The sequence below is a fragment of the Syngnathus acus genome, chromosome 16 (genome assembly GCF_901709675.1).
Source record: "Syngnathus acus chromosome 16, fSynAcu1.2, whole genome shotgun sequence".
In the NCBI taxonomy this organism is placed as follows: Eukaryota; Metazoa; Chordata; class Actinopteri; order Syngnathiformes; family Syngnathidae; genus Syngnathus; species Syngnathus acus.
Genome location: NC_051101.1, coordinates 11,848,793 through 11,876,666, shown reverse-complemented (window position 1 = coordinate 11,876,666; position 27,874 = coordinate 11,848,793). Strand labels below are relative to the sequence as shown.

Below are 27,874 nucleotides of genomic sequence, written 5' to 3'. Positions count from 1 at the left end.
CACGCTCGCCTACTCTGACACAGGATCCCTCACACACACTGAGTGGGGTGTTAATCACAATCGAGGGAGTTATTACACTCTGGTGACGGGAAAAAAATGACACAAAATGACGTGTGAGGAAAAATACGGGTACTAGTAGTCAATTAAGGAAATAGAAGAATGCCAACAGACACTTTGTTAGCTGCTAGCTCATTTGTTTGACACAGTCTGGGAAGTATTTACATAACAATGTTTTTTATTATGCTAGTAGATTACAGTGGTGAACTGCACTGTATCATACTGAGCGCTACGTGTAGCTTAGCACGCAAAGGCATTTTTGCTAATCTTATCCAATTACGGGAGCAAAATATGAAAAAAAAAGAGCTTCGAGGATGATGTAGAGCAAACTCCAGCCACAATAATAAACCGAAATGTGAAAATCGCTCCCAGAAGACCTTCCGTTTTCCCATTTGTTGATATTTAGAAAAAACTTTTTTTGCAATAAGAAACAATTGAAATCATCTGTTCCAGAGTTGAGTTCCAGTTCTTCTGCACATCACCGTAAAACCTTAATTAAGTGGACAGGCAATGTTCTAGGTAACATTCTTAAGTGTCACATAAGTATGAAATACAGGAGACTAAAACTTAAAAAGTCGTAAAATACCTCGGAGGACGTCTTTACTGTATAAATTCTGCGCTTCTTTTCGTGACAGCGCTGAGCAGCTGGGACACAATTTTCTGGTCCAATAAAAAAAGAAGGTTGAATTTTTTTTTTTTTATCCATTGAGTGAGATCCCATAATAGAATAAAAGCCAACCAATCCATCTCAACACCAAACTGGCATATCGATTACCTGAGGCATGCGTGAAATGCAAATACAGTTCCAGCAGCTCCAGAACCAGCCAGTGACTCACAGGGTTCAGACGACCGGCAATTGGATCGCCCGGTTCTCACACACATGGACACACGGCAGGGTCGGAATGGAACACCACACCGCCCGGATCGTTTCGACATTTACCACCCACAAATACACCTCGCCTCTGCTGAGACGGCGGGGATCTCCCTTCACACATGTACGCAGTCATGGATGAGCAATGTTCTGGAGATCCAAAGCCGAAAAGGTTGCTGGGGAACTGAACGGCTCTTAAAAAAAAAAAAAAAAAAACACCCACACACGCAAAATGTTTTTAAGGATGACAAAAAATCCGACTGACGTGTGTAAAAGTTTCCGGAACTCGTCTTGTTTTGATTCTCTGGGGATTTGTTTCCAAGCGACGCAGGTGTCGGGGATTTCATTATTGCATAACGTACAATTACATGAAATGAAAGCAAATTGCGTGCCGCTTTTGTACTAAACACCTTTTGCGTGTGTTTTTATCTCAAAGGTTAACGCAAGGGCGAGAGAGTTGTTTTTTTGAACAATTTCAAAGGACTTTTGTTTACCAGTCGAGCTTTTGTGATCCACTTTGTCAACATTTGTTTTTCTTCCACGCGCCACCCGTCAAACCTGCGCCTCCAGAACGCTTTCGGCGATGAGGCAGATAGTCGCTGACCTACGTGAATACCTCGGCGCAGATCGTGCATGCACGCTGATGCTTGTCACACGATTTGTGTTGCCGTGTTAGTTCTGCCGAGCCGACACGCAAGCGCACTTCTCGGCACTGTGACGAGAGCCGCGTCCTGTAAATGGGTGACGCAGAAATGTTCTTTTACCGATGAATCGGATAAGATCGCTAAGTACTAAAGAGTTGGCGTTTACCGATTAGATAAAACTATTTTGTTTTTTGTCAATGAAGAAAGATTAAATGAATATTTCAGGAGTAACTTCACAAATATGATTCCTCAAGTTGCCCATGTTCTTATCTTACCTTTAGGACATATGCTTCTGATTGGCTAAGATGGCCTCAAGGTCAGGGGTCACAGCGCTCCCCTGTTGCTTTGGTATGCACTTGACAGAAAAAGAAAAAAAAAAAAAAGTTTGATGAAGATGGAGAGTTCTTTTAAACACAACAAGAAAATTTAAAAATAAACTCTTTTTGCCTTGATGAATATTGAGTTAACCAAATAAGGTAGCTTGGCCTTTTTACCTTAGTGATTCAGTTGGGGCGAAGAAAACACAGAGAAAAACAAAAACACAAAAATAGATGACTCACACAAACACACACACACACACGAGAGTATCTGACAAGAGAAACGCAAATCGAGGTGGAGTGAACGCTTGAATACATTGCATGGCCAAAGGGCTGTTGGAGCTAAAAATACACGTGGAAAGGCTGAGTGTCACCCCGAAGCTCCACAAAGACAAAAGAGCGTTTGGGACGAAAGCAGGCTGCTGCTTGCATGGATAAATGAAGGATGGGCGGGACCTGGGAGTGTTCTCTAATTTTAGAAAGCCGACCTGTTGATGACGTCTCCGACTCTTGTTTTCTCGCATCGTCGGCTGCAGATGTCTTCATCGCCTTCCTCGAGATCACCCGTGAACAACCTGGAAAAAAAAAAAAACCAACATATGGAACATCAACATAAGGCCGCGATGAATGTGGGATGAAAGGAGCGTAATCTGCTTCTATTGACTCTCGGCGAGCCACAGATTGCATTTCTTTTGTCCAGCTGATCTTCGCCATTACTGCTAGCTTAGTCTTGTTAACACTTGGCATTGTTTCATGTTCACATGGACAGCTTGTCACCCCGACGCCCTCTGCCTTTATCCCCCCCCCCCCCCGCCTCAGCTCATAGCGGCACACTCTGACAAGCTGCTGCCTCTCTGGCACCACAAAGGCACGCACGTCTTCTGCCCCCCCCCCACTCGTAGACATTCATCTCCATACAGGTGGTCCTCTATGCACACACTGTGAGGCACACTTATGCTAAATTGTGAGAAATAAACAGACGTGGAACAAGGAAGTGCCAAAGTGGAGTAAATAAATCACCGGCAAATTATTTTGAATGTATTTGTCGGCGAAATGCTGTTCCATACTAATTAGGTGTGTTTTTATTTTCTATTTGTGTGTTTGTCACCTATAATGTCTGAAAGTGCTTCCTTTAAAAAACATTTTTGGGCTAAAATTTACTCGAGTGTGGCTACTAAGTATCGGCACTTCCCACCTCTCGAAATAAACATGACTCATGCTTTGAGTTTGATACTAAAGTTGTGGCTAAAACATAGAGTCACATGTAAAGTTGAAAGAAAAAAAAAAATGGCGTCTGTTCACCGTCGGGGGGTAAATGAGCTACCCACCCCCCCGATGGGCTAACAGTGTCTCACTATTCTCACCAAAGGAATCATTAACCCGGCTAGTCAACAGACACACACACTGGAAGGCACAAAAGCCCAAACAAATTCCCAGTGAAATATTTAACTGCGGCTGTCATTTGTTCTCCTGTATCTCCTTCTTCTTCCCCTCCTGTCTGTTCTCTCGGCTCATCTGTTGTCTCTGCTGTCGCTCCATCCTTTCCCTCTGTTCACTCAGTGGTCAGAACATACCAAGTACATCTCACACGGGCGACAATTATTGCCTTTCGGGCTCTATTGTTTTATTCGTTCCCGCGCGGACTTGATTTCTTCGACTTCTTTGTTGAGAATCTCAACCTCGGGCAGTTCATTTGTCAAAGAAAAAAAAACTCCATTATCCGCCTTCATCCTTCCTTTCCATTGTGCTTTTTATCTTTCTGTGTCTCTCCACACATGCTCCTGGCCTCGGCCTTATATTCATTACATAGCGCTAATGATCCCAGATGGACCGACAAAACCTCGATGGGGGGGCGGCGTGCGAGGGGCCTACGCGGTTGTGCGTGGGCTGCTCGTGGATGCCGATATGGCTAGTGTATCATGCGTGCATATGTTGCCGATGATATGCATCGCTTACGCCGTCTGCCAGCAACTCTCGCATGACATCACTGCAGATTTGACAAAGATGTTTTGATTTTTAATAGGAAATGATGATGCACATTGGTATGATCATAACAAAGTGAAATGAAAATGATAATTGTCTAAATAGTTCTCATTTAATTGCAAATCATCAGCATTCTCAACAATTATGTCTGGGTGTGCCACAAGGCTCTATACTCAGCCCGCTGTTATTTAGCACATTTATATTCAATGTTAAGTGACAACAGTTAAAATATTTACACCAGTGCAAGCCAATTTACGGCAATGATAGTATAATTTTTGGAATGTTTCCACGGCCAGAAAAATACTTCCTCCAAGTTTGTCGTGGAAGCGTTTGACCACCCCGACCGAATCCCTGGCCCTGACCTTTCCAAGACACCGTTGGAATGAAATGGAACACAAACTGGTGTCCAGACATAATCACAAAAACATCAGCACCTGAACTCATAAATTGCTCTTAGGGTAAAACGAATCCCCAAGTTTATTTAAACGTCGCTCAGCTATGTGGTAATTGCATTATGTCAGACTTTAATGCATTAATCCACCAGGGTAACAACCCACAAACACGTGAGCTATGCTAACAGTTTCTATGGATAGACCCAAAGGATCAACACATGGACCAGCCAAGACGTTAAAACCCTCGCTGCTAAATGCGCTAATGGCGTATACGCCCACACACATATACACACACACACTTGCTGAGGTTAAAATGTTACAGGTGCAAGGTCAAAGTGCATGAATGTGTGTCATGGATATGCTAGCATTCTCCAAATGCATGCGCACATGACTTGACCCTTTCCAAACATAGTTTAGAACGACCTCACTTGCAGATTGAGGGTCAGTGAGGCCTGACCAAAATATTATTTATTATAATTATTTTGTTAGCATTTGTCCGTGCTAGTTGCGTAAGTGGATGTCAGTGCCCATGAAGTAAAAACAAATATCCTTTTGTCTTTCTCTGACATACGCGCTAATTAAGTGAATTGTAGCTAGCTAGCTTGTGAGATAAATGTCACTAATATAGCAAAAGTCAAACAAGCTTGTAGCAATATGTGCACATTATTACATCTAATAATACTTTCTGGCGACTATGATGTATTTTATTGCAATTTTATTGCCATCGTATTAGATAAATATTGATTCGGAACTGCTTCGATCAATATGTGGCACAAGTGCGTCCTATTATACTGTATTGCGTTTTTTGGCTAGTAACGATTTCGACTATAATTGCTGTGCCTTTGCTTTTATTTTCGCTTTTGTGTGTGTGTGTGTTTTGAAATCCCAGCCTCCTCTTCTTTATTATTTGTCCTCAATCATTGGCAAAGACAATCTTGTTGCATAATTGTACAAATGCTCAGTTTCAGTCTCACACTTTGCATGTCAGGCGCAGTACTTGTTCCACTTTACACTCACGCACCAAATGGACAAATAAAATACATCAGTCTTTTATTGTTATCATGACTACCTGTTGTCTTTATTACAGACACCAGTTAATCCAAGCAGCCAATTCCACCCACACTCAACCACACACCTACGATGATTATGCCGTCTTATACAAGAGTTCAAATACTACCACTGCTTTGAAAAGCAAATCGTGTAAGATAGACGGAAAAAAATGACACTTCCGAAAGCATTGTGAGCTCATAAGAGAAAGGCAAATATGAGAATTTATCCTTCTGTATACATATAATATGATCTTCAAATAGATCTTGTGTTATTGTAAGACTGGTTACTATGATGAGACTTTTCTCAATAACATCGTGAGAGGCTGAGCTACCGAACAAAGGCAACTTTAATGGATTTCCTAAACTTGTAATGACTTGCACTGTTATTCTAAAAATGGATTCCCCAACTCATGTCTGGCGCAAAAGTTTTTGTTAACAACTAATTTCCAAAAGTGGCCCCCAAAAGAAATGCAGTTCACTATTTGGATGTAAAGCTCATGGCACACCACCAATCAAAATGCTAAAGAGACTAACTCAAACAAAGCTAACAGGCTATCATTGCGCCATTTCGCATTATTTAGCATTTTTGAATAATTTTGTGTAACTGTGACTGCCCACTAAATGACCAAATAGCAAACAAGCTTCGTGCGTTTAATTTTTGGGAGGAAAACTTTAGCTAGTTAGCATATCACGCTAGCTGCTAACACCGAGGCTTACCACTCTTTGTGTTAGCAGAGCCAAATAATTGACGTAATAAGCATTTCTGGGGTTTATGGTGGAAAAAAACAGTTGATAATTGACTAATGTTCAACTTTTCGTACGATTTATTTTTAACTTCTTGGGAAAATATGAGACACAGTGACTAGGGGTTTGAATGTTTTACAGTGCAGATGTACAGTATGGACAACATGTTCGGGTGAGATATTCCAAACCTGATCATCTGAGGGTCATCCCCGCACACTAGGAGGCCAACTTAACTTGAGTGATTTATCGACAGGCATCCACTGAAATAATCCAAGTGTCCTAAGCAGGCGGAGGCCGTGCATCCACTTGCTTGCTGACAGCAGGTGATGGCCTGTTGGAAGGTCACATTTGGAGTTAAAACAGGCACGGAGAGAAAGTTCAGAGGGTGGTCTCATCTCTCGCTCAAAACTGCTCGCAGATGGCGTCCTCCGGCACAATGGAGCGTTCGCCACTTCAATGTTGATTGAGTATGACACGCACAAAGACCTGCGCAAAAGAGGCTTTGGGGATTGGGAAGGATGTTTTTTTTTTTATTTAAACATCTTTTAGTTAGAAAGAGAGGGAGGTCCCGATCTCCTCATTCAAACAGAATGTTCTCGTGAGGGAGTAAGTTCGCAAGCCGCCATGTGTTGGCCTCGTGCCGTTCACTACACCCTAAAAAAAAATGGGACACACTGTGCGATTTCCCGGGATCATACTGTCAAAGACTGAGAGGTCGGGAATGACAAATGAAATAAAAATGGGGTGTGTGCGAGATGTTTGGCTGTGATTCCAACCATGTGCGCCAGACCTCCTTTCTTCACGGCCGTGTCCTGAAACCATTATTCGCTTTTTTCTATTCATGACGACAAACTTTTTTTTTTTTTTGGGGGTGTTTTGGTTGACAACGCCCATACAGTGGAGGCATGCAAGCCTACACGACCTTCAGGGTGGTCAGGTTAAAGTCGATACCACTGGAGGACAGGTCATTGGGTTAAACAAAGACTAAGCTAGCGGACACCGCCGCGCCGGGTTACTTTGCTTCTCAAAGAAACTCTTGTCCAATTACAGCCAGTCACATTACAGACAGCAGGTGGGTCCGGGTCCAGCTATAACAAGCTTATGGGAAGCAGCCAAGCATGGCGGCTCATCCGACCATCCAATATTCTGTCATCTAGCCTCGGCAGGAAGGAGTATTAAGATGAACCTTTTAGCACTGATGATTTTATGGTTTGGCGAGTGCTTTCCGCCCCTTCTTCTGGCTGCGTGAGAGGAAATCCGATCATGGGATGTTGAATTTGAAAGTGGCTTGACGTCAGTAGCTTGACGATGGATTCTTTGGTGTAACACTTATTTAATGAATAGGCAACAAATGAATACATTTGAATGTTAGCGTTTGGGTGTTTTCGATACGTGGCTCGACAAAGTGTCAGTTCCAACCGTAGCAAGATATTACTGTTTATTTCCACTCACTGCACCAAAATAGGATTTTAAAATCATCGAGAAACCTCCAGCGACTTTAGTACTCGCATAATCCACCGCGCAGCACCGATATGGATTTTTAGTGTCAACTTTTCAAATGAATTCCGTCCGCCTCCGCTCAGCCACCTCGCATTTTTGTTAGTATTAAAATTGGAGGAAATAAAATAGAGCCGGCTTGGAAATTTTATTAAAGTAACCTTGGAGGACGGCATGAATGTGAAATTAATCGGTAAACCTCCAGGGTGAAGAAGAGCCCTTGAGTCAAGCAATCTCAGGGTTGTCATATCCCGCCATGTGCTTATGTTTGCCAATAAGCAAGTAAATAGGAAACTAAAAGATCCCCCTTCTGAGAAGTGAATTTTTTTCCATTGTATCCAAAACTAGATTGGTCAAAGATGTCGACCTTTCTCCGCTGCTGTATTTTCAATATTCTTGAGGCGCACATTTTCACCGCACGCCTTTACTGGCCTCCGCGCCAGCGTGACCACACTGGAAATAATTGCCTGGGGATTCAGTCGACGGTTCAAATCCCACATGGGAGGGAAAAAAAAAAAAGATTGGACGAGTCGGAACAATAGGTCAGCTCTGACATTTCTAATTACAGAGCGGAGAGAAGCCAGTTAATGCACTGTGCTGTGCTTGGGACTGGTTGCTATAATTACAAGCAGGCTGGCATAGATGGGCCCCAGCTATAGGTGTGATCACCCCCCCCGGCTCTCATTAGAGGGCACGGGCTAATGAGTGCACCACACACACTCACGATATCCAGACAGCGCTGTGCTTTTTACTGTGTTCCGGCTCCCTTAATTTCCCACTTGTGCCTTCAGTGACACACAGAGATGCATACAAACCGAGAGAGGTGTGGCGTTAAACATTATGAATGGGACCTGGGAAAGGTCCAATTAAGAGTGTGTGTGTGATTTTAATTATGCCGTATATTTTACAGCGTCCACAGGGGGAAACTGAAAGTCTAGGGAATTGTAAAAGGAAGACATTAAATGGTGGGAATTTACGGGGAGCTGCAAATGTGCTGCGAAAATAGTCGACTGGCCAATACGTTCAAAAGTAGCATTTTTTTCCCCCCCCCCCCAGTCGCGTAAAAATTAGCATGAGAGGAAAGATGAAGACGAGGAAGAAGGGGGGTAAGATGAGGGCAAAGGGTAACCCGATCTCTCTCAAATTTATTTTGGACGCTCCCTGAAACGGCTCGCCGTTACCAAGCAGATTATCAAGCCTGAGGAGAAGACGAGCGAGACAAAAAAAAAAAAGTCATCAGATTAGTTTGATGCTCAGACATGGATGACTCAAATATATCCCAGGAGAGTCAGAAAGTCAGGCCTTGCACATGACACGTCACGTTGGGAAGATTCTTGCAGACACACACATTTGTCGAAGTTGTTGGTCTCTGAGGGTTGGGTGGCGTGCGCGTTTGGGCGGGGCGCATGAGTAAACACTTTGGGTTTGAGCCACGAGGCCTCTTGCTGATTTAAACCCGCTAGCGCTCATACGACAAAGCGCTCCGATTGTTCTCGTCTGACCCCTTAAAGATCAGACGAGATAATAAAAGTGTCAAAGTTGCCGCGTAATACTCTGACCCACATGCTAGCATTGTTTCAGACATCCAACAGTAGGCTAAGCGGAGCTTAAAAGCAGCAACAGCTTAGAGCATCTCCGCTCTATTATTAGAAGTGTGCTAATGCAGCCTCCTTTTATGTCGAAACATAACAGGAATATTAAGGGCAGCATATCCACAAATGCATCTAATATCTCTTTTAATGCCCACTTTAGACCAGCGCGCCTGTTTTTTTTTTTTTTGGGCCACTGACATCTTAAGCGGTATTTTAATGGACTGACGTAAAACAAAACAAAAAACAAATCAAACATGGCGGACTTCCGAAGGGAGGGGTGGGGGGAGACGTGAGTCTGGGTTACCATGGCAACTACAGACGCATTTACTGCAATCACAGGAGGTACTTCTGTTTTGTTTGTCCTCCCTTGGGCCTCGCTTGTGTGAATTCATTACCGCGACGGACGATATTATGGCGCAATAACAATCACGTGTGTAACAAACGGCCGCAGTTCCACGTGGAAGCGTACGTGCATGTCGTCATTTGGACCTCGGTGAGAGAGGTGGAGACGTGCGAGAAAAAAGAAAAATAGTACGTGCGAGCTCGGGTGTACACAAGTCAACAGGTTAAGGATATAAAAAGAAAAAAAAAAGCGGTGTATGCATTGTCCTCCTTATCGTAACTCAATACAACTTTTATTGTCGGACAAGTGGAGGGGTAAAGTTCAGCGGAGTTACTAAAGGGCAGAATTGTTGTTCCCATCCCAAAGTGTTGTCTTAGTTTCTGCAAGAGGCTATTAAAGTATGAAATAACGCGAGTGTTAGCGTGTGGCTCGATCGCCCGCAGTGTCAGCACAGCGTGATGATAAACACATGCAGGTTTATGCGTGCATCGATTTGAGGGTATTAAGAATAACCGGCGGCAAGTGTTACTCACACAGGAGACGTCTGGGTCGTGTAGAACTCCGACGGTGTATTGACCAAAACGCCCCCGCGGATCATATTTTGCGCTGTATACGGAGAGAGGAATAGGTTAAAAATGCAAATATAAAATTGCATTCTACATATTTCAGTTATAATCAAATGCTGATGAAGAAAAAAAAAAACATGTGCGTCAATATGGCTTCGGCTGATGCTGTGCAGGAAATCTGCCGCGACACATTATTCATGAAGTGGAATTCGAGAATCGTAGAAGTTTGCAAGTTGATATGAAATAAAGTTGTCAGGCCAAATATTACAAATTGAAAATAGTTTCCCTCCACGGCCTTATCACTCTTTCGACAAGATGACATCATTTATGTGTGTAATCCATTTCTAAATAAAGTTGTCAGGCCAAATATTACAAATTGGGCAATAATAAAAGCGGCCATTTTGTAAGGGCCGCACTGATGCGTCCGTATTATTATTTTTTTCCTGTGTTTACAACATTGAAAATAGTTTCCCTCAACGGCCTTATCACTCTTTCGACAAGATGACATCATTTATGCGTATAATCCATTTCTAAATAAAGTTGTCAGGCCAAATATTACAAATTGGGCAATAATAAAAGCGGCCACTTTGTAAGGGCCGCACTGATGCGTCCGTATTTTTTTTTTTTTCTGTGTTTGCAACATTGAAAATACTTTCCCTCCACGGCCTTATCACTCTTTCGACAAGATGACATCATTTATGTGTGTAATCCATTTCTGGTCACCGACACTACACTTTACTGTACACGCATGAGGAAACTCGATACTTGTTTACCTCTCGACTTGCTCTCAGGTCCATTGTCTGAGTCACGCGTAAGCGTGCTGCTGTATGTGACGGCACGCTGCGGTCAGCGTTATTCCCGGCCGCTGAAACCCGAAGCCTTTGTGACATGGGTGTAGTATCGTTGCCTGAGCTAACACTCCTTAATGCGTGCTAATTGCAGTGCGAGCTGGCTTTTCTTTTATTGGAGCTTTTCATTTGGTTTCAGGAGACGTGATGGAAGCCAGTCCAGTTGATTCTGGAAGCAAAAGACTCACAGCAGGAAGACGCTTTTTTTTTTTTTCTCTTCTAATGATAAGTCTTCTCTCAATAAAAGAATGAGTTACTGCCGCGACGAGCGGTGATTGCAGAGAAGACGTCACATGGGCTTTTGGAAGTTGGAATAATTGCATCGTGCGAGTCGAGCTGTAGAAACCAACGCGGCCACTCTCGCGTCGAGGTCGGAGGCGATGAAAGCCAAAGCGTCTTGTTGTCCCCGCCATCCTCTATCATTTCGGGCTGCCATCAATCACGCTATCTCCGTTTGACCCGTTGCCGTGTCTTCGTAGCGCGGCGTCTCTTTGTCTGTCAGGACCCTTTGCGCAGACAAACACAATTGTGTTTGTTTCCAAAGGGAAACAATTAGACTAGTGTGTGTGTGTGTGTGTGTGTGTTTGGGAATGTGTATGGACTATGTGCGTGTGTGTGAGTGATTAAGTGGCCACTTGTTCTGGTCAAAGCAAATGTTGTAGATAGCAACAATGCACTGGCGGAGCTAGAGGAGGGGCCGAGAGGGCATTGCCCCCCATGCAACTTCTGAAATAGCTTACTAAGCATTGTGGGAGGACCATATATGCAAGCAGATGAAGATGATCAGTTGAAGTCTGGAACATATCGCCGATGACGCTTTTGATTGATCCACAGATTTAAATGCTATGTGCAGTAAACATTTCCACCACGTGCTACACTTAGGATGACTCACTTTGTCTGACACAACAACACGTGCCAAGAACACTTTACCCGATTCAATTTGAAGTTACAAATCAGGTTTGCTTGCTTGTTAAGCTTGTTTTCTGCTCTCAAACGTGAGCTCGATTTGCAGAGACGGAGTAATGTCTTGTTTACGAAACGATTACCGTAATCATAATGGTGAACGGAAGAAAGTACCTGCATGCTAACTTGTCACGAAAGAAATAATGGAACCCCGCCCCCCCCTGTTATTTAGTAGGACTTGATACCAAAAAAATGATTTTATGTTGAAACACAAATTGTTTTAAAAGTGTTTAAATAACTTTGAATGGAATTACGATACGCGACGGGGGCCGTTTTAAGGCTTGAACTATAAAATAAATGTTTCTAATACTGCACCTGTTTTTAAATATAGGGCACTCAAGTAAAATAAATAAATAAAATTAAATATTAAATGAAATTTTTAAGTCCAGATACCTGGGGAAAAAAATCTATTAAGTATTAAGTAATGTTTATTATTTATTATTTCCCGTCGATGCTGACAAGTAATGACTGCTGGATTGTTTCCATTCGGAAAGAAGAGGGAGCAGTTGTAGCGCGCAGCTTCTTTGGCTAACCTAATTTATCACCGCCATACAGACAAACGTAGAAGCGCTACTGTGTTTGTGTGCTATTCCATGCCACCACACTCCAGATGTTCCCAGATTACTACTTTCCTCCATCCATCCATCACGCTTGACCTCCAGTCCTGCCCCGGTGACACAGCGCTGTAGATGTAATCCCACCTTTTAACTCCCTCTCTGTCTTTATTATGCATTTGTCCAGCCATCCATCTTGCCTTATAATCTCTTCTCTATTACTTAGCGGTTATTTCTGGACGTGCCACATATGGAGGGCAGCGGCTTATTTATAGGCCACAAACTAGAATGAATAGCTTCGCGATATACGCGCGTGTTAACATGCCGTTGATGCCAAAATGAATCAAGGGCAGCCTGCAGGATGCGTGTTAATGAGGGGATTCATTTATGTGTGTGTGTGTGTGTGTGTGTGTGTCTGTCGCTGTATCCAGGTCTGTGTGTGTGTAACACTAGTTCAGCTTAATACCGATTTTAATTAAAGACACTATAAGACTATCAAAGCAAAATGTGTAATGAGTGTAATTCACGGTTCTGCACGTTCCCCCCAAAGTCAAACTTGCTTTGTGAGATTTTAAGCTTGGCCAAAAATTCAGTAAAATCAAATAAAAATGTATAGAAATATATAAAAACATTTTTGGGGAAATAAATAAATAAATAGCCTGTTTGGTTACGGTATTGACGTTTGTCTTTGTACGACCCAGTAACACTTCATTATTTAGTCTGGTGAAACAACAAGCCGTGTCTCGGAACCGATTGCGTTTGACCTCGGAGGTTTCATTATATACCTCATCGTCATAGCAATCCATATTCCTTGAAACGCAAATATACGACTGCTGTCTACACAGAAGCCACAAACGGTAAATCTTAGGCCGTGATTGCATGTTCTTACGAGAGGACACATTTATCTTGTGTACGTAAGCTAAGTGCTCATTTTATGTTTAAGGGGGTGGAAGATAAATAATCGGAGTTTCGGTGTATGTCTTGATGAACATCGTGTCGACTATACGTCGGAGCGTGCCCGCATTTGCTTGTTAAGGTCATTTTAGCAGTCAAAACAAGAATTAATTTTTTACTGGCAGCACAGTGGTCGATGCAGCAAACTCACAGCTGGTAGCTGTCGGGGGTTGAAAAACATTACATCTGTTTTTTTTGGCTTCACACAGTTTACCACCTGCAAGCGATGCAGAAGTTCTCTTGTGCCAACAATTACAAACAAAAAGACAGTTGGTTCTGATCTGTTTTTTTTCCCCCTTCCCTTCCTCAAAGAAAACAAGAGCATTAAGTCGGCGCATTTGTAAGCGTTCCGCAAAACAAATTCCAATTTAAGCAATGCGAGTTAGCGTACGGTCATGGGGAAGATCAAACAGACGGCATGCTATGTATGTACAGATGCAGTTGAGTTCTATTTTTTGCATCACAACAGCGAGATCAACGCTGGCTTGATCTTTATTATGAAATATTTTGGAGCAGAATGTGCACGTAGAGGTTATACCAGCTGCACTGACAGAGATTTATCGCTACCAAAACAATGTCTGGCTCGCACAATGGCCTGTCACCCGTCCGCACATCTCGTTGGAGATATGGAAGCAGCTGGTATTCATGGCACGTGAAGGTCAGAGGTCAGGCCAGATCGGTGAGAAAGTCGGTCAGTTGGGAAGCTAATAGAACTTAATGAGCCGTTAATGGCGCATCTCGTTATTGCGCAACTACTATTTGAGGAGATCGAAAGCTTCTCGGTGTCTATCGAGGCCTTCGGTATCGGATGTTCTGGCTGGTATATTTTAAATGACATTCGGAATGAGGCTGCTCTCTTTAACTAAATCAGATTTTAAATTCGTCCTGACAGGGACAGAGTGCTGGTCCTCGATGGGAGGATTTTCCCCTCATCTGATTGGTCGGTGAAGCAAACTGAGCTGGACTAGCAAAACACATCTGTAGCAATCGACTGACATGAATGCATTTAATAATCAAGATTGATGTTCTTGTGTTATGATATATATTGATTCTTAGAAGCTCCAGATGATGAACATGGCGTAGTTGTTCTTTCGGTTTCTACAACTGAGTTTGTGTACTTAAGTCAGAGTTAAAAAAAAAAACAAAAAAAAACAAAGAGCTGACGGTCATCTGCAGCGATAGGGTATGAGATTTCTCCAAATTTTCTTAGAAATCTGAGAGGAAGTATGTTGAACGTGAATGGGCCCTAAGATTGAACCTTGAGGAACACCACGTGAAATGCTAACAAAAGACAACAACTTATGATTGATTGGCAACTAAAAGTTGTAATGGTATTCAACATTTTACATAAAGAACTTCCATGTCCAATGGCTCAAAACCAAAAGTAATAAAATTGATAAAGCGGCACAGTTGTAAATATCACCATTATTTTATTACTTGTCTGGAGTCCTTGGACATCAGCTAATTGTGAAGTTTCTTGCTGCCTTCTTTTTTCAGTAAGTCAAGCTCTACTGGGTTAACATCACTGGGCCATTGAATAAAATCCGATTTAATTGCCTTCAGAAAGTGAAATTGCTTTCACAGAACGTTTAGGGTCCTTGCTCAAGTGTCACTTTTGTAGCGTTAATTTGAATGCGAGCAGCTCCAATAGTCCTTTCCGCCTCCTGATCCATCTTGTTACATCTGTCAGCAGTCACATCATTTAATTAACACCAGAGAGGATGTTCTATATCACAACACGCTCTCCTCCATGTTTGACACTCGATTTGACTTTGGCTCATAAATGCTTTTTAACTGCTAAAAAAAAATTGGAACTTTTCAAGTATTCTTCCACTTCTCGAGTGCCTTTCATAACATCTGACTCACTTTTTATGAGCGTGTTGTTGACATGTCAGTCACTCCACCTATTATCGGGGGTTACTCCCTGAACAGGTTTTTGTTTTCTGTAGCACCTGTAAGGAAGTTTTTTAGCGCCCCAAAAAATGCTTTTGTTATTATCAAAAGGCTTTTGTTAGCTCGTACTCAAAAGACGAATGAAATCTGTCCACCATTACTTGAATGTTTTGTTTGCGTTTATTTTACATTCAGTAAAAATAAGTCCTAAGTACATCTGTATAAGTAATGAAAAACAAATCCATTCAGGCTATATTTAGCCTCGAGCAATTTCCCAGCGCACAAAGGGTACAGATGTGAAGGCCAATAATGAAACAGCTCAGCATAATCCGCCATTTTTTTTCCCCCTCAATGATTTGGAGGTAACTTTTAGGCAGCGCGGGGAGGAGCCACGTTGGCAGCCACGGCGGCGCTAAACCAATGTTGATTTGTAATTACATGAGATAAGAAGATGAGTGGTGGTTTAGCGCATGTCTCGTCTAAATGAGAGCGGTTATTTGTGTGCTGGGGGCCATAGAAGCAGACACTCATTTTACAGGCTTAGGCTACAATGCTGTCGGGATGGTGACCCTGATGTTCCAGGGTGGGTGTTTGCTTCCCGTGCATGCATGTGCCAACGAGTACAAATGCAGACACAATGATGACAGCATGGCACAAAGTTGATTTTTTTGTCTAGGTAGCAAATTGCTGCAGGTGCAGTTAAAGGTGTGTGTGGGCGCATGCTTGAGATGGCTTTAGTCAATTTGAATTGCAGTCCAGGTGTCCAAAAAGTACAGAAAAGAACTTATGCATAAGCTTGAACTGTTTTGGGTTGACTTAGTATATTAGCATGATAGCACAATAGCATTCCTGCATCAAGGAAGATAGCATAAAATGATAGGAATGTCTTTTTTCATTCTGTGGCGAGGCTTTTTTGACACAAATGTCAAAAGGAATTCCTCATGGTTCACCACCAAACTTTTCTGTCCATTTTTTTGTCAGCAAGCCACTTCCTGGTTCATGTTGAATGACAACATTAGCAATTATCTGGATTTGCACCAACATTTAATGTAACATGTAATTCCTGTTCAAAATGATTCATGGGAATTCCAATTTTTTTTTTTTTGCAAACAAAAAAACAAACAAACCATGCAGCCAATAAGGCCCAAACTAACCCAGACATATGAACAATATATCAATTCAACTGGCCACAAGGCAAAACAATCTTATCAGGAGAGGCATTGCAACATAGGAACAATCGTTTATTTACCCAAAAACTTTCCATCAAAACCCTTCTCCACAATAAAATGTATTGAGGCCACCATGAATCAAAATCGTGCCGCTCTGCCTTAATCAGACAGTGCTGTTATTATTGTCGACAAAAATCAGCCAGACCAGATTTTAACAAGTCGCACGCACGCACGCACACACACACACACACACACACACACACACACACACACACACTACAGTATCCCGCCATGACAGCCTGTTATTTCTTCCCTCATTAATTCCTCGAATTGGTTCAAGCAGTACGCAGCAAGTTGCAACGTGCCCACAGCCCTTGTGTGTGTGTGTGTGTGTGTGTGTGTGTGTGTGTGTGTGTGTGTGTGTGTGTGTGTGTGTGTGTGTGTGTGTGGCGGCCAACCGGTTCATCTGTTTATTCGGAAGTCATCAGGCATTTTAAGGATTTAAAAGTGGAAACGATTTTACAAGTTTGGCAAAAGGAAATGACGTCCGTGTGATCGGGACATGAAATTAGTACAGAGAGATTAGGAGGAAATCTCGGGACATGTCGACGCATCACCATATGCCATGTCAAGCTATTATCCACTACTCAAACCAAATTGTGTGGATTACCAGCATAAGCCTTTTATTTTGCTCCTTGGACACCAATGACGGAACATCGCACTACTTTGGCGGCCAAGTGGACCGGTGCTGATTAATTAAGAAACAATAGACTCACACATTGTCCCACTATGACTGTCAGCATCGAAATGTTCTCAAACGGCGACCATGTCTAATGTGTGATCCTAGATCCAAGTGTAAAACGATTCTATTATTGAAATATCACAAGTGGGCCCGATATTGAAACTGTTGATTTTGTTACTGATTTTTCACGTGATGGAATGGAGGTCAGGAGGGTGGAGATGCCGCATGTGATGATCACGTCATCCCAGCTTGGAGCCACATTTGAACATGTTTGCAGCCACGTGTTGGTGTGCACCAGTTGGCGCCTGGCGTTAAGCGGTAATCAACACGTGGAATTTTGGTCGCTCGCTGCCACGAAGATGTCTCACGAGCGCAAGGTCGTGTGGGTTCACGGGCGGGATGAATCAGACGAGCGTGACCGATTGCCACCCGTCATGGCGCTAGCAAGCTTCATGTGTGGGTTATCTGTTGGTTGGATCAAATCACATGCGACTGCCTAGCGTCCATCTACAAAGTCTTTTCTTGCCACTTATCTGAGAAGTCAAAGCAGCTCAGACTTTCCTGTCTCCAGCAGAGACAAGAGTTTCCCTCATTGGTGTGCCTCAGGGCCTCCTGCTAGAGCCCTTGTTGTTTTCTCAACCAGCCTCGAGTCACTCAATAATCCAGATCCCTATCAAATTTCAAAGAGTGATTCCAGACATACAAAGGGAAACTCATTTCAGCCTCTTGTCTATCATGTAATGGAAACTTCAGTCAAAGAGCAAATGGAAGTCTGTCTGCTATCAAACAAGACCCTAAGGTAAGATCTTCACCTGAGCTAGGGATCTACTCTCAATTCCTGCAACGTAATCTAAGGATCATGATTTTCGAAGCTTCACGGGAATGTTGTTGGTAGTTTTACACTTGTGGACAAACAAGGTGTCCAAACAGAACTCTGACTAAGGTTGAGCCAATTTCAGAGGCTTTGTCTTTTGAACACCTTCTCTCTTCTGCTTCTGATTCAGCCAGCACTTAAGACCCAGACAACGTGACTTCCACTCGGAACCTCGGCATCACCATTATTTGCCGTTGAGATTTTTCAAATGTATCCGTCAAAGCTGACCTCGCTTGTCAAAAAGACATTGTGGATGTCATACCGAAGAACATTGTCAACGCACGCTGGAATCGTATTATTCAGGTTTCGCACAATACTTCAGCATTTTTTCAGACTTTATCTGCCACAAAATGTTTTTAAAGAGTACTAGCTGTCTGCAAGAGAAAAGATAATAGACCAGAGAGATTGCACATTCTTCACAAGTAGTTCTTCTCTCCCACAATGACCAGTTTTGACAAATTGTACAAGCCTCACATGCCTGCCCTGAGACTGAAGCTGTTTTTCTTGCAATCTGCAGTCATATAAGCTTCTGATTAGATACCAAGGAAGGACATTTAAACCGCCACTCGGAATAAATGAGATCTAAAGCCATTAAGTCGATCCGATAAGCAGTCTGCTCTCTTTAACACCTGCGCTCACTTTGCACCAGCTACTGTAAGGCAAACAAAAACATATGGCAGGGTGGGGAATATTTTTCCTGTCAGGGAGCATTTAATTGTCTACGTTTGGGAGGGGGCGGGGCAAATTGGAATAATGCAGATGATTACAGTGTGAAGAATGTCTCCGTGCTAAATGATGTTTTGCCGTTCATACATGGATGAGCATATGGAAATGCACGAGTTGCGTGGATTGTGACGCCTCCCACGTGACGTGAATCAGCCAATCACATGCTTGCGTCAGAGCGGTTTTGCAAAAGGGGGGGGGGGTCGATTGTGTGAGTGGTGGGCGAGCAGTTAGGGAGAAAGATAACACGGATTAAAATGATTTTAAAAGAAGTCAAAAGGTTCTTTTAGTTATCAAGTTTGTTGAATATTTATAAGCCAACCCAGAGATCATCTGAAGTAAACGAAATAAATACGAATAAAAGCAGAAGTCGATAACAGATGGCAAAACATTTACCCGGTTGTTTAATTTCACACTTGCTGGGCGGGTACTCCCGAGAACAAAGTCTTAGAATACAAGCAATTAAAAAGTCAATTCTCCACCTTTTACGGGACCCGTTTTACTTTAATTGCTCTTATCCTAAAGTTTTAAAAGTCAACCTCTCATTTGTATATTCTATTTAAATACAGTGTTCGAGTCGGCTTTGGCCGAGCGTGAGAGGCAGAATAAATATAACCCTCCCATCTGCTTCTGCAGTCCAGATGCTGTCTCACAAATACAGAATTGCGGCTAAAGTTAGAGCGGACAGGCTGTGTCGAAGGGGAGAGAGAGCGAAAGAAAAAATACCCGGTCCGTGACTAACTCGCCGAGCATCAATCTGAGGGCAAGTGACAGCGTCAAAGTAGCCAATAGGAAGGCGGGACGGAGAAAACAACAACAACAACTTGAAAGCAGTGCAGACAGTGTGAAAATGAAGTCATCCATAAGCTGTAGGGAGGAGCCGTCACGAGGGGAAAGCAAAATGTCCAAACAGCAAAGACGGCAAGAGAAATGGAGGTTATCCAGCGACAGGGCCATTTGTCACAGTCAGCTCGGTGACTCTCTTTGATGAGATCAAGTAGAAGAGAAAAACATCCACTGTGTTGTGGCATCTGCTTGAGACTAGGAGAAGAAAATTGCCAAAGCCGTGTCGGGACAGGGCCATAGCTCTTCCAGCTCTCTATATATATTTTTTTTTGTTAGAAAAAAAAAAAAGTTTTGTGTCAAGATAGAAGCTAACGTGACTTGGGGAAAAAAATCCCGTTAGCATTTCACGAGGTTGCAACGTGATCAAGTGAGATTGTTAACCTTCTGTCTTGGCGATCCATTTTTAAACGGCGATGACACAACCGAGCGCTCGGAGCATGCACGAGGCCCAGGACTTGATCAGCAGTCACATGGCGCGACTGAAACACGCAGCACCTCATGCTATTAACGCCTTGGAGGTGTTGGAAACATAAAGGTGGCTCCACTTGGAGAAAAGACAAAATTATTCAAGATGGAACGTGACTTCTTTCATTCGCTGCTGTCAAGGTAGTCGTTGGAACAAACATGGCTGCCTAGTGGTTGCCAAACTGGGCACCCCCCCGCTCCACCTGGTATAACTTCAGGCATCCAAAATTTTGATTCACAATGAATTATTGTCATATTAAAAAAAACTTTTGGTTTGGGGCCTTGGTCCTGGCGTGTGAAAACAGGGGTGTGTAGACTTTTCATAACCACTATTCAGACCATATGTGGATGCCAACGCAATAATGCAGTACATGGAAAGCGATTTTTTTTCTCTGTGACTTTCTCCTTGACTTGTCAATGATAGTGAATTCAATCCTGTGGTAATAGTTGTTGTCAACACTGTGTGTGAGTGCATATCTCTCCTGGGCCCCCAGCCACATATTGTCTTCTTCTCCGTTCATGACCTCAGCACTCAGTGTTATATCATAACCCGATAAAGTAAATCCGCAGTTTAATCTCGATGACTCGAGTTACACAATGGCCATTGTGATTTAAACAGATTTTGCTCGTGCTCATGAAAGATGACAATGGAGCCTAACTGAGAGGAAGCGCTTTACAGCGACGCTCTGTGGCTGGAGGCGGTACTGCAGTTTATTGACAGAAAAGAAACTGAAAACCCATAGCACATCGGAAAATATTTTACATTACAAAAAATATGCAGAATCATATTTGGTTGCACACTGATAGTGAAATTAAAAAAAAAAAGTTTATTTGAAACTCACCAGCTCAATCGCGCATTATGGCGGTCAATGCAAACGTTCTGGCTTGACACTTTACGCCGAGGAGTCAACTGATCTCTGTAAATGAACATAAAGGAAAATAAAAGTGAAAAATAGAGGCGAAAGCATCTCGAAGGCTGCACATTATCCCGCCTGACTAAATCAAACGCCTCAATGCCTTTTTTCCCCTCCCTCTTACAAATAACACTTGTCAGCCATTAGTCATCATTATTACACCGTCTCTCCTTGAGGCACTTTTCTACTTTTTTTTTGTGTAAAACATTACCTGAAATAAAGATAATAGGTCTAAACCATGAGTCACATCTTACGTCTGACACGGAATTTTTCTCCGAAGCTCCATTAGTCAAAGTGCCTGTGAAGATGTGTCATCCATCCTGTTTGTCTTCTGTTCCACTTCTTTGCTTTTGTGTGTGTTTAGTAGGAAATAACCCAAAATTCACTTCACATGTACGAAATATAAAGTTCGAGCTAGACCAGGGGTGGGCAAACTACGGCCCGCGGGCCACATCTGGCCCACGGGACCGTTTAATCCGGCCCGCCAACCCTGAATTAATTGTATTATTAAACTTTTTTTTTGTCATTTTGCCTGCAATGACTGCGTTTCCCCAGTAGATGGGGAACCGCTCGCCTGCGCATTTACTACCGGAAGCCGTGTCAGAAAGCTCGGTGCACACTCACAAGTGCGTGTACGTACGTACGTACTCAGTAGTACGGACATGGCGCACTCGCGCTCTATTTGTATCAGTCCCGAATTTAGAGCGTGGGCTGTGACGACAGCATTCTTGTAATTCGCTCGCTGAGCTTTCAGATACAGTTTTACGCTATAGCCACCCACAAACCTTCCCCTGGAATCCTTCCATTAAAATGAGTGGCCCGAAGAAAAGAAGTGAGTGCCGAATGTTAAAAGAGTGGCCAATTTGGCTCGACGTACGCGACGTGACGTTCAGCCACATCAACCCGTCACAGATCGAGGTAAACGGATCTCTCCTAAGAATTGCCACAACAAATTTTACTCCAGACTATGATGCACTAGCAAAAAAGGGAGACCAACAACACTGTTCCCACTGAAAATGAAGGGGAGGCTCTCAAGTTTGTTGTAAAAAAATGCATTTTGAATATGATTTGTACACATAGCAGGGATTGAAACTAGCGACCATTCTCATTTTCAAACAATGCAGGATGCTCAAGGACATTGATGCACCCACCACCTGTTTGCGACTAATCTTAACCTGTAAAGTTCTTAAGGCTTACTTTAAGGAAGTGTTTCCCGTTTCCTCACCTCTGTTACCAGGTGTTTGTGAGTTAAAACTCTGCTCTGATGTTCAGATACCCCTCACCGTGTTGCCGTTTTGATTACTTTATTTGGATGTATGCTTTCACCGATTCTTCAAGACGATATATTTGGTCAGAATGTTTGCTGTTTGATGTGATCTCATAAGATAAACATTTTTCATTAATCTGACCTGCAGGCACTGAAGTGATGGAGACTGTTATTCATAATAATAGTGTCGTATTTTATGAGAATCACTGATAGCAGTTTTTTAGTGATTTTTTTTTTTTAATGCTGTTAATAAATGCATTTGTTTTCAAAAAACTTGTTTGGAATATCCATGCTTTACTACCTACTAAAGGCCAAAATCTTTTATGCAATGACCTTTACAGGTCACTTATATTACTTCACACAAACACTACGTCCATCTGCTCCTGGTTCGGCCCTCCGATCCAAATTTAGAACCCAGTTCGGCCCGCGAGTCAAAAAGTTTGCCCACCCCTGAGCTAGACAGTCGGATCATTGGTTGATGGAAAATCGTTCAAAATAACTTGTATAGCATCAGCAGTATTATTGTTTCCAATCAATAATGCACGTGATCCATGACATCAAATAAAATCAAAAACAAAGGCCAGCAATATTGAATGGCAACTTTTTTTCCCATGACGTCACACTTGGCGGCTGCCAAGTCTGAAGTTAGCGTGTTGCTTTGTTCCAGTGATTACTGAGTATTTCAATAGAGAAATTTAATTAAATTCGGATTACTATGTGCTATTTGGCTGCAATTTAACAACTGGGAGGAAGTCTTCATTTCCTAATGTACCGCTAATTACATCCGACTCCTACCATGCTAACCACTATAGCCTTGAGGGTAATGTTTGGCTAAGTATGCTAAACTGTCAGTATCGCCCATTTGAGCTCATTAAGTGAAACACTTATTAAAGTTATAGATATAACAAATGACCGTGATTCTGTTTACGAGCATACATAATAACACACAAGAAGGCAGCATTAAATCTTGAGGCAGACAAAACAGATAGAAGCAACTTTGTGGATAACGACAAAGCTTAGCTTCATTAGCTTAGCTAGCTAACGCCAGGAGCTGTAACCAGGCCTCCAATTAACCAATAAAAACATTACAGCTAAATTTTCTTACCTTGTTTGGCAAAGAATGTTTGCCAGATGCAATCCTAACTATTAAATGATCAACTTTGCGCTTGTCTGACACTTGTTGCAAACATTTCGAACGAGGTCCGATCCGAGGGAGCTTCTGTGCTGCTTGAAGTTTCCTTGGTTCACACACCTGATTCAAATTATCTTCTAGAGCACTGGTGTCAAACCCAAGGCCCGGGGGCCAGATACGGCCCGCCACATCTCTTTTTATGTGGCCCGCGAAGACAAATTGTGCATCAAATTCGTGTGTCATTACTAGAATTGCTTTTTAGAATTTTTAATATTTGACCAGTTTTTACTCGTCTGATTTGAAAACATGTTATTTGTCAGTTTGTTTTGTAGCTTTTACTGTATATAATATGAGGTGCTCATACATTTATTTGGGTTGACAGTCATAATGGCCCTCCGAAAGAAGCTATGACGACAATGCGGCCCGCGAAAAAAACGAGTTTGACACCCCCGTTCTAGAGCTTTCTTATGAGCCGTTCAGGAGGTTGTGTATTTTATATGTGTGTTTTTTGGAGCTGTTTTTTTTTTGTTCAACTGGATGCTACACCACAGTGAGACCTGACTTGTGTTTACTCTTACCGACATTCAACCTGTTGCACAAACATGGCCCTCCATTTGAAATCCCTCACGTGCCGAGCAGGTGACGGCAGCTCTTATCCGTCGGAGCGTGTCAAAGTATTATTGGCAAGGGACAGCGTCAACTTTGATATGTAAAAAAAAAAGAAAGAGAAATTCAATCTGACATTATCTCCACAGCACGCACACGCTCTGCTGCAACACCTCCAGCTGTCCTCTGGGATTGGATTACCCATCCATTTTGTCACATCCTCAAAGACAACCCCAGATTGTGTTGATGTGTTTGTTGAGACAAATAAAAGAAACGGGAAGCACATCTTGTTAAAAGTAGGATTTGTATTATTTCGTTATCACGCTCATGGTTAGAACCTCTGTTGTTATGCTTTGTTTGTTTCTTCGCTTTACATTTAAAGTCATTCCGGTCCGAAGGTAAACATGATTGTAACTGTTGTTTCCAACACTACTAAATGCTTCTGTTGTGTCGCCAGACAACGTCGCGTACACTTTCACACGCTCACACGCACACGTACTTTCTTTTGTGTTCTAATTCTTAAGTGCAAGAATGATCGACCCACCCTCATAGCCAAATATACACCTGGGCTGCATCACACTGAGACAATAGAGTCCATATGTGTTGCATTGTATACTAATATAATCATATATATACATATATATATATATATATATATATATATATATATATATATACACACACATATAGTTTCAGAGATGATTGCAAAGGCCACATTATTTTAAAAGCAACTACTGTACAATATAATAAAAATAAAAATAAGCTTTTCACACATATAGGCTCTACAACCTTGTCCGTATCAGTCATGTAATGCTTCAATGAAACACGTCAAGGTTTGACAAGCAGTCTGCAATGCAGCCCAAGTTAACATATGGCTCAATTGTATTCCATCACCATTAACAAAGACACGTCACAGAAATGTAATAATAATAATATAATAATAAAAAACAATCAAATGAAAGCTACACTGAAGGACACTGAGTTTCAAGTTTGTAGAAAAAAAAAAAAATCCCCCACTTTCATTACATTTCAAAACGTTTAAATGTTCATTCGCGGTTCGGTCTTGACATTTACACGCACGCCTGAACGCCTCACACGCCGCTTGAATGTGAGTGTGGTTCATCAGAGTCCGTCAGGGCGTCCCAAATATTGTCCATTATGATTGACTGGCAGGGGGAATTGGTAACCATGGTGAAATAAGGTGCTAGTTGCCATGGGAACGCTCTCCTTGGTAAGCAGTCGTTATTGGAGTAGTAGTGGTTGACTTTTTGGCTGGTCACAACCTCTCCATCTTCACATTGCTTTTTTTTCGAATCTATTTTTGAATCTTGAATGATAAGTGTGGCGGGTTGGATCCGTTCACAGATCACAGAGCAACACACTCCTTCATCTCTCTTCAATATTGCTGAGTGTTCACATGCAGGGATGCTCAGCCGTGACTGTGCACGCGTGTGCTTTGTTAACCTCGGACATTTAAATGCTTTTACGAGTGATTCCCCCTCTCGCCTTAACTGTGAGTGGAAATGATGAAGAAAAAAAAAAAAGCAGGAGTCCCAAGTTGTGTTCATCTTCTGCTGGGCAAGAAAGAAAAAAACAGTCCTCCATCGCTCCACAATGTTCCCATCAGGTTCCAGGAAACATCCATTAGATCCACTTGAGTTCAATTTGTACCGTTGCGTGAAACCATGACAACGAAGCAACAGGAAGTGAACCAGCCAATCAAAAGCGTGGGTGGATTTAATGACGTTTTTTTTCCTTTTTACAATTATTTAATAATTTCAGTCTGATGTTGCCACTTTTATAAATGCTTTATGTGGCGCGTATGATTTAACACACACACACGCACACACATGGACGTTACACATACACAAACTGCATCTTCACTGTCCCGCCCGCCCGTCCGCCGCTGCACCGTCCACCCTCCGAAGGCTCGTTGGCATGGTGACGCTGATGCGACGGCCGTTGCTAGGAGACGAAGAGCGCGGCCAGCAGCAGCATGGTGACGGTGAGCAGGAGGCGGTCCCGGGACGGGCTGCTACCGCTCACGCTCTTCTCCAGCTTGGGGACAGAAGGGTTAAATTCATCTGCGGGAGACAAGAAACAAAAATTCATTTTCTTTGTAATTTGTGTTGAACCAATTTGCCTTCAAATGAAATATTAATCTTGAATGGGGGGGGGGCGGTGATAACATGCTACAACTCGCCTGGCAATATTGCACAGGTCAATAACAATACATTTATTGCTAAATCAATCAGTCAAAACTGCGTCAATATTTTTCCATTTAGCTCATCTCGCTTCTTGTACCTAATTAACTGTCCGGTAATGTTCAAAAGGAAAAAAAAAAGCCGACAGGCGCCGGAGTGACGCCCGCAGCACGTGTCAGCAGTTATTATAACGCTTCTATTGTTCTGCGCTGACACACACGAGCAAAACACACACCTGGTGAGGTCATAGCAAGTTTTGTCTCGCCGCAATTCATGGCGTGCGGTCAGACACGCCTTCTGACCCAGCCGACTAACGGCGGGGTCAGCAGACATTTTATTATTCATGTTTGATGGTGCTGAAATACAAAAAAAAAAAGGCGGATATCGTCTGGCAGCTGCTCAGCGCCTCACGCAGACAGCAGACTCATGTCATGATGAGACGACACCTGCTTTGCACTCTGTTGCTAACCAAAACAGCAGCACATACCGGACTCGTCTTTTAACGGTGTATTCTTTTACATTGCAATCAAAGAGAGCAATTCCCACGTTACGTGACTGGAGCCAGCATGGGAATGATAATAGATGAAAAGCTGCTTGCACAAAATCTTTGAGGTCATATCTTTGTTGTCGGAAAACGTGTCCTCGGGCATTCTGGTGAGTTAGCACAAACGCAGGCTAAACGTAAGAGCGGTGAACTTTTGCCATCTCTAAGGTCTGGCGAAACCGCATCAATATTTATATAATGGGTTTATAGTCTGGGAAAAGTGCCCCGATGGGAAGATTCAAGTCCCAACACAGGCCAGGAACCTGTTTTGACCTCACTGACTTCAAATGGTTGTCAGAACAATTCCAGACAGCAGCTGTCATTTGCGGTGCTTGTGAGTGAGGTGATTTGATGAACTCAGCTATTCACTTCATTATGAAAGCTTTTTCATCAGCATTTTAACCTCAACACACATTGCCCTAACCGTAATTACTCACAAAAAAATAATTAATCATATTGAAAAGAGTCCAGGAATTGAATTCATCAAAACCGATAACCGTTAGAAGTTGCTTAACATATTTACGTTCAACCAAAATGGTGTGTTTCAGCCTTCCACAAAAAAAGTATAATATTGTGTTCTATAAAATCATATAATAACAAAATCTAATTGAGTAAATGCAACTAATGATGATTAATTCAATGTGGCTCTCTCGGGTGTGCATGACATGGCCAGCAGGGGGCAGTGCAATATATTCATAACAACACAAAAAAGAGGATATTCACCAAAAACTTGCAGGAATATAAGTAATTTTTAAAAGCACATTAATTTATGCCTATGAGTATTGTTATACTGTCTCTCTACATGTTTTGATGCACCATTTGTGTTTTATGACACTATGACATTTATGGCGCTGACTAGCAAAGTTATACGCTTCTTTTAAATATCCTATCCGAGCACCTTGGAAGTCGACCGGAGTCTCAGAACAAATTGTGATGTTGCGGTCCATCAAAGTTGGAGACAATGTAATTGTAGTTCAAATAAAATGGCGCTAAACGGCCTCGCGTCGATGCTAAAAGCGGCCGTGTGACTAACGTTACATTCTCATCAGTGACATCCCTCCCCGATGTTCCTGGAAGAGGTCGTCCGACACGTCGTCAGCGGTAATTGCCGCGATAATAAA

At 42.5% G+C, this 27,874-nt stretch overlaps 1 protein-coding gene and 1 long non-coding RNA gene across 2 annotated transcripts in view; both read right to left on the bottom strand.

The window, feature by feature from the left end:
- Window positions 1-181: 181 nt before the first annotated feature.
- Window positions 182-23,488, bottom strand: LOC119136315. The gene is made up of 7 exons (XR_005100686.1): window positions 23,373-23,488; window positions 21,212-21,347; window positions 20,929-21,003; window positions 6,246-6,388; window positions 2,378-2,464; window positions 1,848-1,927; window positions 182-1,122 (listed from the first exon to the last, which is right to left on the bottom strand). It is a non-coding gene; the product is annotated as an uncharacterized LOC119136315 (long non-coding RNA).
- Window positions 23,489-24,292: 804 nt separating this feature from the next.
- Window positions 24,293-27,874, bottom strand: part of efna3b (ephrin-A3b) — a 39,588-nt gene continuing 36,006 nt past the window's right edge. Inside the window, exon 6 of the mRNA XM_037274613.1 lies at window positions 24,293-26,089. Within this exon, the coding sequence (XP_037130508.1) occupies window positions 25,971-26,089 (119 nt within the window). The 3' untranslated portion in view covers window positions 24,293-25,970. The remainder of the gene's footprint in view (window positions 26,090-27,874) is intronic.